This window comes from Palaemon carinicauda, chromosome 21 (assembly GCF_036898095.1).
Source record: "Palaemon carinicauda isolate YSFRI2023 chromosome 21, ASM3689809v2, whole genome shotgun sequence".
Lineage (NCBI taxonomy): Eukaryota > Metazoa > Arthropoda > Malacostraca > Decapoda > Palaemonidae > Palaemon > Palaemon carinicauda.
Window position 1 is genome coordinate 104,729,777 of NC_090745.1, and position 12,421 is coordinate 104,742,197.

The 12,421-nt window shown below is 42.7% G+C and overlaps 1 protein-coding gene across 3 annotated transcripts in view; it reads right to left on the reverse strand.

Moving 5' to 3' along the window:
- LOC137615386 (dnaJ homolog subfamily C member 11-like) overlaps positions 1–11,827 on the reverse strand; it is a 119,564-nt gene extending 107,737 nt beyond the window's left edge. For 2 of the 3 annotated variants that reach the window (XM_068345208.1, XM_068345207.1), the window contains exon 1: positions 11,493–11,827. In XM_068345208.1, coding sequence (XP_068201309.1) covers positions 11,493–11,561 — 69 coding nt within the window. In that variant the 5' untranslated portion in view covers positions 11,562–11,827. The remainder of the gene's footprint in view (positions 1–11,492) is intronic. The other variant, XM_068345206.1, reaches the window with a different exon arrangement.
- Positions 11,828–12,421: the final 594 nt, after the last annotated feature.

Genomic DNA, 12,421 nt, shown 5'->3' on the forward strand with positions numbered 1-12,421 from the left:
GCCCGAAGGCTCAGCGTGACGAGAGCCCTTAGGCTCGACGTGACAAGAGCCCGAAGGCTCAGCGTGACGAGAGCCTGAACGCTCAGCGTGACGAGAGCCCGAAGGCTTAATGTGATGAAAGCCCGAAGGCTCAGCATGATGAGAGCCCCGAGTCTTAGAATGTCGGTCCTTTACAGGATTGAACAGGCGTCTCCTAACAGCAAGGGGGGGAAGAATACCCAGGGTGACAAAGAGTCAGAAAATCCGATACCCGACGAACCCCCAGAGGAGAACGCTAAGCAGGTTCCTCCGAAGAGGGAGCCGGCTCTGACAAAGTCAACGAAGTCACACGTTAGTTTCTCGTGAACAAGATATCTCACGGGGATCTCACTCGTGGGCAAGAGAGATGGCCACTCGAAGGAGAAACCTGCCTCAGACTTTGCTCTTCTCCAACAGAAGAGTGGTCGTTCGGAGCTGCACCCAACGGGGAAGGATCCACCTCCAAGTCCTCTCGGCATCCAACTGAAGAAGCTCATACATAACTTCCTTTGACAGAGGACCAGCCAAACCCTGCAATGGCCCCATCTGGAAAAGATCAGAAGAGGAGCAGGCGCTCCCCGGAGGGAGAAGGACCATTTCGCCAGGGGAAACAGTACCGTCCCTCGATCCCCAAGGTTGACTTGGGGTCAATTGGGCTGCGCTGCTACTCGGCTGTTCCACAGAAGAAACCAGTAGAGGAGCAGCTTCAGGAAGAGATCGGGGGTAAGAAGAAGTCCGAGACTTCTTCGACTTTGAGGAAGAAAACGAAGGTGAAGAATCTCAATTGGACTTCTTCTTTCACTTACACCCAAACCTCTCCCAATGGGAGGCAGACCACTCCTGACATTCAGAACAAGTGTTGTCCCGGTCACACCACCTGCCTCGGCAAGATGGACACAGTTCATTGGGGGTCCGTCTCATGGGTGGACACAAGGGTACCGCAGGAGCGGCCCTCAGGTCCACGACGCGTGCGCATGAGGGCGACAAAAGAGCAACACACACACTGCAAAAGGAAAAGGAATTAAAGAAGAAACTGCAACAAATCAATATTTCAACAAGTCAAATGGCAGTCAGTTAAGGAGGCAGAGAGCAGCAACGTCCGCACTCTACCCGAGCCAAAAGCAAAGTGGGTGCTCACCCCAGGTGTACAAGTGAGCGAGGTAGCTGGCTACCCCCCTTCCACTAACAAGCCGTTGGGGTAGTTATCCCTCGCTAAAAGTCTTATGGGTTGTCTTTCAGCTAAGCCAAAAATAATATCCAGTATAATTAGTGAGGGTTTGTATAGTGACGGAACAAATAAGTTTTTTCAGGAGTACCTTCCTGAATTTCACTCATCCTTATAACTTCAAAAATACTGGTTTCTGACAGTTATTGACATGAAAAACTGTTCAAAGCACAAATAAATATATCAATAACACTTAGTTTCTCCGAAATGGACATACTGTATTCATCTATATTATAAAGGACTGCAACAGGAATTTCCTATTCAAACAACAAATTCAAAATAACCATTTCAAAATGATGAAAGCAGCACTTCTTTCTTTTGAAATAGAATTAGGTTATTAAAATCTGTGATAGTGAAAACAGCTCTAAATAGTAACTTGAAAGGTTTTAATGGTATGCTATAAAAACTGAGAAAACAATATACAGTACTCAGGTATCTAATTTGTGAATTCTTGAGGTGAATGTAGTTTACTGGCACAGGCGTAAACTTCGTATTATTTGTCAAATTGATTTTCTTTATGGGAAAAATTTTGTTTCTCTTAGTCTGAAATACGATATGAAACTACAGTACTTTTACAATTTACGACATATTATGATTTAGCGTTACCTTCCCAGAAGAAAACACAGGGTGGAAACCTAGGCTTAAGATAAGCTAAGGATACAGTAGTCTAAGGGAGGACTCAAGTTTATAGGTAAGGATACGACTCCTAGGTTAGGTTAGGTGGGGACATTAGATAAGGCGGTGTTCTTGTGATAGTTTCTCTTTTAAAATGAGGTTTTTCCCTCATAACCAATGAAATTTTACACCCGGTATGAGAAAGACTGTGTAAAATTTCAAAAGGTATGAGGGAAAAAAACACATGAACACTGCCTAACCTAATCTAGGAGTCGTAACCTTACTTATCTAACACGGGGGCAGCGACCCCCCCCCCCCCTCAAACTACTTTATCCTTAGCTTACCATAGGACTAAGTCTCACCCTGTGTTTGCTTCACAACTGGCTACACTCCTGGCAAGGTAACACAATCATATTTCATAAATCATAAAACTAGCTTCATATTACCAGGACTTCATCATGAGGGTTAATACTACATAGTATTCTAGAAGTTTTATTCCAGCTGTGACCAAGTTGTGGAATGATCTTCCTAATCGGGTAGTAGAATTGGTAGAACTTCAAATGATATGTTGAACAGGCTGACATAATTCTTTTTATAGTTTATATATGAAATATCTGTTATGAAGATGTGACTGTTTTTAAAATATTTCATTTTAATTGTCCATTATTTCTCATATCATTTATTTCCTTATTTCCTTTCCTCACTGGTCTATTTTTCCCTGTTGGAGCCCTTGGGGTTATAGCATTTTGATTTTCCAATTAGGGTTGTAGCTTAGCTAGTAATAGTAATAATAATAATAATAATAATAATAATAATAATTCAGACCAAGATAAGCAGCATTTTCCAAATAAAAAAAATCAAAGTAATTCTATACAATAGTTCTGCCCGCAAGTTATCAAATTTAAGTACTTTCACTAAGAAGATGGAAGTCTAAGGTTTCATTAGATATATAAATCTAAGTGGCGGTAGGTCTAGAAGTGGTTTAAAAATCAAAATTACATTTGACCCACCTGAAAAAACTAAGTCCCTCGACTTCATAACTCTCCAAAATGTTATTTTCATTAGTAAAATAAATTTTTGAATATACTTACCCGATAATCATGTAGCTGTCAACTCCGTTGCCCGACAGAATTCTATGGAGGGATACGCCAGCTATCACAATACTAGAAGGGGGTGTACTTACCAGCGCCACCTGTGGCCAGGTACTCAAGTACTTCTTGTTGACACCTCCTCAATTATTCCTCGGTCCCACTGGTTCTCTATGGGGAGGAAGGGAGGGTCAATTAAATCATGATTATCGGGTAAGTATATTCAAAAATTTATTTTACTAATGAAAATAACATTTTTCAATATTAAACTTACCCGATAATCATGTAGCTGATTCACACCCAGGGGGGTGGGTGAAAACCAGTGTACAAGATTAAAGGATAGCTAAGTATCCCATATTTCATATAACAGTTATCTCAAATAACAATGAAATAATAAGTACCTGGTAAGGAAGTCGAATTGAACCGTTACTCTGCCTCTTTTTTAAGTTCGTCTTCCTTACTGAGCGCAGCGTTCCTCTTGGAGGCTGAATCAACCCAAAGGTGCTAAAGTATACAGGGCTGCAACCCATACTAAAGGACCTCATCACAACCTTTAACCTCGGCGCTTCTCAAGAAAGAATTGACCACCCGCCAAATCAACAAGGATGTGGAAGGCTTCTTAGCCGACCGTACAACCCATAAAAAGTATTCAAGAGAAAGGTTAAAAGGTTATGGGATTATGGGAATGTAGTGGCTGAGCCCTCGCCTACTACTGCATTCGTTGCTACGAATGATCCCAGGGTGTAGCAGTACTCGTAAAGAGACTGGACATCTTTGAGATAGAATGATGCGAACACTGACTTGCTTCTCCAATAGGTTGCATCCATAACACTCTGCAGAGAATGGTTCTGTTTGAAGGCCACTGAAGTAGCCACAGCTCCCACTTCATGTGTCCTTACCTTCAGCAAAGCAAGGTCTTCTTCCTTCAGATGAGAATGTGTTTCTCTAATCAGAAGCCTGAATAGTAAGAAACTGAGTTCTTAGAACTTGGAAAAGAAGGTTTCTTGATAGCACACTATAAGGCTTCTGATTGTCCTTGTAAAGGTTAAGACCTTTTTAGATAGTACCTAAGAGCTCTAACTGGGCAAAGTACTCTCTTCAGATCATTCCCCACCAAGTTGGACAGGCTTGGGATCTCGAACGACTTAGGCCAAGGACGTGAAGGAAGCTCGTTTAGCAAAAACCGAGCTGCAAGGAACATGTAGCCGTTTCAGATGTGAAAACAATGATCCTGCTGAAGGCGTGGATCTCACTTACTCTTTTAGCTGTTGTCAAGCACACGAGGAAAAGAGTTTTTAATGTGAGGTCCTAAAAAGAGGCTGATTGGAGAGGTTCAAATCTTGATGACATAAGGAACCTTAGGACCACGTCTAGATTCCAGCCTGGAGTGGACAACCGACGTTCCTTTGAGGTCTCAAAAGACCTAGGGAGGTCCTGTAGATCTTTGTTGGTGGAAAGATCCAAGCCTCTGTGGCGGAAAACCGCTGCCAACATACTTCTGTAACCCTTGATCGTAGGAGCTGAAAGGGATCTTACTTTCCTTAGATATAACAGGAAGTCAGCAATCTGGGTTACAGTGGTACTGGTTGAGGAAACTGCATTGGTCTTGTACCAGCTACGGAAGACTTCCCCTTGAGACTGATAGATTCTGAGAGTGGATGTTCTCCTTGCTTTGGCAATCGCTCTGGCTGCCTCCTTCGAAAAGCCCCTAGCTCTTGAGAGTGTTTCGAAAGTCTGAAGGCAGTCAGACGAAGAGCGTGGAGGATTGGGTGTACCTTCTTTACGTGAGGTAGACTTAGAAGGTTCACTCCTAGAGGAAGAGTCCTGGGAATGTCGACCAGCCATGCAGTACCTCTAAGAACCATTCTCTCGCGGACCAGAGCGGAGCCAACCAACGTCAGCCGTGTCCCTTTGTGAGAGGAGAACTTCTGAAGTACCCTGTTGACAATCTTGAACGGCGGGAATGCATACAGGTCGAGGTGGAACCAATCCAGCAGAAAAGCATCCACGTGAACTGCTGCTGGGTCTGGAATCGGAGAACAATACAACAGGAGTCTCTAGGTTATCGAGGTAGTGAACAGATCTATGGTTGGCTGACCCCACAGGGCCCAAAGTCTGTTGCAAACATTCTTGAGAAGGGTCCACTCTGTGGGGATGACCTGACCCTTCCGTCTGAGGTGATCTGCCATGACATTCATACCGCCCTGAATGAACCTCGTTACCAGTTAGCTTTCGATCTTAAGACCAGAAGTAGGTCCCTTGCGATCTAGAACAACTTCCACGAAAGAGTCCCTCCCTGCTTGAAGATGTAAGCCAGGGCTGTGGTGTTGTCAGAGTCTACCTCCACCACTTTGTTAAGCTGGAGGGACTTGAAGTTTATCAAGGCCAGAATAACCGCCAACAACTTCTTGCAAATGATGTGAAGTGTCCTTTGCTCCTGATTCCATGTTCCCGAGCATTCTTGTCCGTCCAAAGTCGCACCCCAGCCCATGTCTGATGCGTCCGAGAGGAGACGGCGGTCGTGTTTCTGAACAGCCAAAGGTAGACTTCCTTGAGAAGAAAGCTGTTCTTACACCACGCGAGAGAAGACCTCCTCTCTTCGGAAACAGGAACTGAGACCGTCTCTAGCGTCATGTCCTTTATCCAGTGAGCAGCTAGATGATACTGAAGGGGGGGAAGGTGGAGTCTCCCTAACACGATGAACAGGGCCAGAGATGAAAGTGTCCCTGTTAGACTCATCCACTACCTGACTGAGCATCGGTTCCTTCTCAGCATGCTCTGGATGCATTCTAGGGCTTGGAAGATCCTTGGGGCCGACGGAAAAGTCCGAAAAGCTCGACTCTGAAGATCCATACCCAAGGAGACAATGGTCTGGGATGGAACGAGCTGAGACTCCTCAAAATTGACCAGGAGGCCCAGTTCCTTGGTCAGATCCATAGTCCATTTGAAAATCTCCAGACAGCGACGACTTGTGGGAGCTCTTAAAAGCCAGTCGTCTGACGGAGCCGGACACAAGATCATGATACTGCTGCACAGTCTGTGAACTGTCAATCATGGGCAAGCGAGGAAGTACAGTGACAACCCGAATCTGTCTAGACTGTCTGGGTCGTACAGACAATTCCTTAACGGGTTGCTGAGGTTGCCGCACTGCGTCACAACAAGTCACTTCTGTTGGTTGTTGAACGTCTTCCCCGTGACACATTGACTCCGTAAACAAAAAATCCTCTAACAAGGACTAAGCTTGGACTGCATGTCATGCAACACAGCTCAAGGTCTATGGGAGCAGGTGTGGTAACAGACGGGATTAGCGACTGAAGTGGAACCATTACCTTCCCTGGAAGCATGTTATGCTTAAATAAAAGTCCATAAGAGGTTATGCAGCTAAAGGCTCCCTCCAAATGACAGAGTCCTCAAGGGAATATCAGAAGGAGGGAGAAAAGAACTTTCTCATCTACAGGGACCTTATCCTAGAAAAGCTAAGTTCTCTGAGTGAGGGTTCACTGGTGCAAAAGCAGCAGACTAGAAGGCAACGTAATGAAACTGCTTGACAGTCTAGTGAGTTGGCAACAACCCAAGATGTGTGACTGAGAAGCATGCGGTAAGGTATGCCATGATGTATGCAGAGTATGCTGTATGCAGAGCATGCTGTATGTAGAGCATGTTGTATGCAGAGCATGCTGAATGCAGAGCATGCTGTATGCAGAGCATGTTGTATGCAGAGCATGCTGAATGCAGAGCATGCTGTATGCAGAGCATGCTGTATGCAGAGCATGCTGTATGCAGAGCATGTAGTAAGCAGAGCCTGCTGTAAGCAGAGCCTGCTGTAAGGAAAGCAGAGCGTGTGCATGGCGTTTAACATTTCTCAGAAATTCCATGACCAGTGCTAGAGTGCTTTATGCATGCTTGCATGGGGTTTAAAAATCAACATAATGTTTACCTTACATTCATAACTCATGATTCATATTTTTGCCATGGTTTGAAAATGGAGATAAGGTATGCTGAACAGCAGAGTCAGAACGAGCTGGAACAACAATAGTTGTGGTTTCCTCTTCAAGACTCTGTTGAGGGAACACCTGAGGCTCAGTCTGCAAAGGCTGAATAAAAGACAAGCAGAAGGAAGGCGCATGGGTGGAGGAGGCTGACTCCTAGCATGAGTGGTTGAACCCAAGGGTTGCGCTTGCTGAGCGGTTGGCGGAAGCGGAGTAGCAAGTTCCAGTTCCTGTGGTGTGAGCGGAGCGCGATGAGGAAGAGGCTGCGCAGAACAAGGTAAATGTCTCGCAAGCTGAGGCTCCTGAGGCGCAAGGCTAAGGTGTTGTGGTGCTTGCCTTGTGGAGGGTTGAGCTCGCTGCAGCGAGAGCTGAGGAGACTGACTCATGGACGGGAGAGGTTGTTGTACCTCAACCGAGTGTTGCATCACTGGTGGAGCAGCAAGTGGAGGCGGAGGAAGAGAGGTATAATCCTCCTGATCCCATTGTAAAGGTTGCCTAAAGGAAGGCGGAGGCTGAACACCACAGGGAACAGCAAACTCAGCACGTGGCTCAACATCGTACGCCTGGCAGGTGGTAGTGCGATCAGGCGGAGCGAGCGTAGGCGGAGGGAGTGTAGGCGGAGGCGGAGGAGCAACACTCTCAGCCCGACACTCACGCATCAAGTCCGAAAGCTGTGCTTGCATGGACTGTAGTAGAGTCCACAACATCGTACGCCTGGCAGGTGGTACTGCGATCAGGCGGAGCGAGTGTAGGCGGAGGGAGTGTAGGCGGAGGCGGAGGAGCAACACTCTCAGCCCGACACTCACGCATCAAGTCCGAAAGCTGTGCTTGCATGGACTGTAGTAGAGTCCACAACATCGTACGCCTGGCAGGTGGTACTGCGATCAGGCGGAGCGAGCATAGGCGGGGGGAGTGTAGGCGGAGGCGGAGGCGCAACACTCTCAGCCCGACACTCACGCATCAAGACCGAAAGTTGTGACTGCATGGACTGCAGTAGAGTCAACTTGGGGTCGGCAGACACTAAGGTCTGCTGAGGTAAAGCCTTAACAGCAGAGATCTGCTGCGGCAGAACCTTACTCCTCTTAGGCGGAGTGTATTCAACTGATGACTGAGGAGAGTCAGAGCTAACCCAATGACTGCATCCGGGTTGTTGAACTTTAACTTCGTACGTCTGGCATAGGTCTGGACTTTACGTTTAAGAGGTCTTGAGACCTGAGCCAGCGTTACTCTGCCTTTATTTTCTCCCCTAAATCTCTTCTGCAGACGAGCAAAATAAGGGCTCAATCGTCTGCGGGTGGGAGTGACGGTCTCGGTAAGACACGCCCACAACCACCGAGGATACTTCTGTGCGCCGATCAAGGCCTGCCGAACCCTTTTGTCCTTCGACATTGCTTCTCCCCTGGGCTTGGGAGCTTGCAAGAGGTCCCGGACTGGGAGGACGACTGGCGCGCACAAAAGTACCCTCACGCACAACACTGACATACTTTGCGCTAATCACTTATCACTTTGATTTCTGTTTGCACTTATTTCACTGAACTCGAAACTTTAAGTGGTTTGTACCTGAAACACGCAATTCTATCCTTTCTCAAAAGTTAGTAATTGCGAAAACAGAATTACAAAGTAACAGAAAAATCTAATGAAAGATAATTCAGTGGCTGGAAAGAGACTAAACACTAGATCACTCTAGAAACGTTTAGTTTCTTCCCCTAAAGAGACTAGGGAGAAGAGCAAAAACGATAACGACGTTACTCGAACGCCTGGCAGGCTTGAGTGAAACGTTTATCCTCTTTCTCCCTCCGTCTCTATCTCTCTCTCTCTCTCTCTCTCTCTCTTGACTTAGAACCTGAGAGAAGAGCCCAATCATATATATCGTTAAAACATATTATTGTTAAAGGAAAAAACTGAAATATTTCTCAAAATGAAAAGTTCCTTTATTAGGATCAAAACCATTAAGTTAAGAAAGAATGAACAAAACGCTAGACACGGTTACTCTTACTGCAACGTGAAACCGTGAACATTCTTTCTCTATCGTAACGATAGAGTGCAAGTTGAACGTTCTGAACGTCAACAACTGCAGAGACAAAACAAAACGTTAGTTCAACTTTGAAAACAGTACGAGACTATCAAAGAAATTCTTTCAAACTCTGTGGCGGAAATAGCATAATATGTTAACAGGTAAAACCGAAATGACGGGCTCAATGTTAATTAACTTCGGTACCAAGAAAAGACCGCCTACTATTAGGAAGGTCGAATATAAACAAATATAAAAATTAATTTTAATAAGTTTATAATAAAAGGAAGTTAATCGAAGAGGCCTAAAAGAGGCGGAGAGATATAAAATAAATCTATAACTTTTGTTAAGCAAAATTAAGAGAGTCTATACTCTCTTAGACACCAACACTTCCGTCTAAGGGAAGGGTCGGCCATTGAAAGGTGAACGAGAGTTCATACTCTCTTCGTCACCATAATTAATCAAATTAATTCCAAAAGCTAACTAAGCTAATATAGAAGTTTCCAGTAAAGCGACAGCCGAAATCAAAGAGAAATACTTCACCAAAGTCGTGAAAATACTCCAAGAACATAAGCGTATCCCAGAACGTCTTAACCGGAAGCACGACAGAGGAATAATTGAGGAGGTGTCAACAAGAAGTACTTGAGTACCTGGCCACAGGTGGCGCTGGTAAGTACACCCCCTTCTAGTATTGTGATAGCTGGCGTATCCCTCCATAGAATTCTGTCGGGCAACGGAGTTGACAGCTACATGATTATCGGGTAAGTTTAATATTGAAAAATTCCTCTTCAGACTGAGCTCTCGTTTGTTCAGTTATACGTTAAAAACATAGATTATGTCATTTTTACATCATCGACTATATTCTACGTAGTAAGACATCACCCAAACGTCATAGTTTTTAACCAGTGATGATAATCCATATTTTACTTGGGACTAGCATTTTAACAAAACTAGAATCACGTGACTTGAATACTTAATCAGGTGACGGTTTTAATAATAAACACTTTTCGCCACTTTTCACACAATTTCCACCGTTAATTTTTCAGTCTCTTGGGAGCCACGGAGGCGTGTGAACCTTGAACTTCTGGTGCGGTTTCTCATTTACCATCTATTTTGACATCAATATCCGTGGTTTTCTCGCAAGTTCTCGTCTCAGTTGTTATCTAAATTACAAAGACTTTGTTTTGCATTTTTGTGGTAACATCAAAAGAATAATAAAGTACTGCCAAAATCAGGGTGTTAATAAAAGGGTATTGAAAAAGAAAGAAGAAAGTGAAAATAAGGTGTAGTTTTATATATACATTATTAAGGGAACTTGGTTTGAAAAGTCTCATTTAGATATAGAATGTAATTTGTTACTTGTATATAATGTATATTGGTGTTAAATTTAGTTATAAATTTGTTGAAAATGAATTAAGAATTTCTCACAAAACTATAAATGATTGGTGCTCATTCATTCCCCCTCCCACCCGCTAGGTAAGGATAAAATACAGCTACAAGGTTAGGTTAGGTTAAGTCATATGTTTAGGTTAGCTGGTGGCCTTGTTTATTGCTAATTCTACATGTGCCATTATTTTATCGGTAAAACGGATTCTTTAATTCACTCCCCAAACGAAAATCCCGGTTTCCCACTGGGGGTCCCCCAAGATTGGAAAAGTTAACAAATATGGTAAAAATACTGTTCCTCAATAAAAGGTCAGCTTTAGATAAAGCATAAAGTATTTCATTAAAAAAAAAAAAACTACCAAATCATTAGTGGCGTAGCTATTGTATAGAATTACCAAAATCAATATGACATATAAGAAAGTTTAAGCATGTCCCAACGAACTACGTTAACCTCTTGCCCTCTTATATAATAAGGGATGTATGTATGATAGCGGCCACCTATATGTATTATTATGTCTAACTTAGAATACGGATGTGTAAGGGGGGTCGCAGGGCTGCCCCCAGTTAGGTAAGTAAGTAAGGACACGGCTTGTAGGTTAGGTTAGGGGGGGAGAATTTAGGTTAGTTGATGACCATTTTTAATGAACGCGTGAGGAACTGGCCGCTGATATACAAAGGCTCCAATAATAATACAGAGATGGTAAGGAATGTAAGATTTTGACATTTCCATACTAAATAGGTGCATGGGTAAAGATATTATCAAACGACCTCTATATATGTTTAAAAGAAACATTTATAGTTGTCTGAAGCAAGCAAGCTCTTTGCTTGAATAAAAGATACTAAACATCGGGTTGGCCACCCAAAAATATAAAAAAACAGTATACAAAACAGTTTGCTATGCATACTGTTAATTCACCATTAATTTAGTCCTACACGTTAGCTAGAGTATCAACCTTAAGGATTGAGTCAGCCATTTTTAACCACGAAAATAATTCAATGACTAATAATTTTGCCATAATTAGGTCCCATCTACAGGTTTGGTTATTGACTAAAATTATAAAATCATAACAAAATATTGTACGTCGAGGCCAATGTGGAGGTCTTTACCGGTAACATTAACAAAACAGTCTAATAATTTATGTGTACACAAGCATACTCACTTTTCGAGGAATATTTAAAAACGTATAGTAATCCTCGTCATCATGTAGTTCGTCTATTTCTTCAGACATCTTGCTTAATACGGGTAATTAGCTTCAATGACAACTCGGGCGAAATATATTGGTGATGCTTATGTACCATTCAATCTTTACATCAACAGGACTGAATATAGAGACGCAACGCTACTCAGCACACACCTAGCCAGATTACTAATAGACACATTTCGTCATATAAGAGTAAATTGTTACTATTTTCAACTAAAAGTTAAAACTTTTACTATCACAAGTATATCTGAACGACATTATACGAAGGATAATCGCTATTTTCCTATTTACAGTGATTTCCCCTATTATGCACAAGACAGTACGAGATAGCGGTAGCTTGTTGTCCTTCATTCACGGCATAGATACTGTATTCACGGCATGTATGTGCATGATAAGGAACTTTCCTGTGGCTTGATGCCAAAATCTGAAATACCAAATGATACCTTTTAGTATTACGTTTCCAACTTTCCATTTTCATCTTTACCTTAAAAAGACATAAAATTGATTTTATGTCAAACAGCTTCAATAATAATTTGCACGCCAAATGCCCAAATAGAAAATCTGATGGGGATTATTGTCAATCAATGTATCACTTTATCACTTTACCAAAACTGGTGCAACTATATATATATATATATATATATATATATATATATATATATATATATATATATATATATATATATATATATATGTATGTATGTATGTATGTATGTATGTATGTATATATAACATTAGTGATTGAATTGTAGGATTGATTGTCAAAATAAGTATGCACTGAAGATCATCCTCACGTATGTAGACTACCAACAACATCACATGGCCATGCAGAGGAAGAAATAAGAAGACCTTGAAATATCTTTGAAAACATAAGACTCAATTTACAT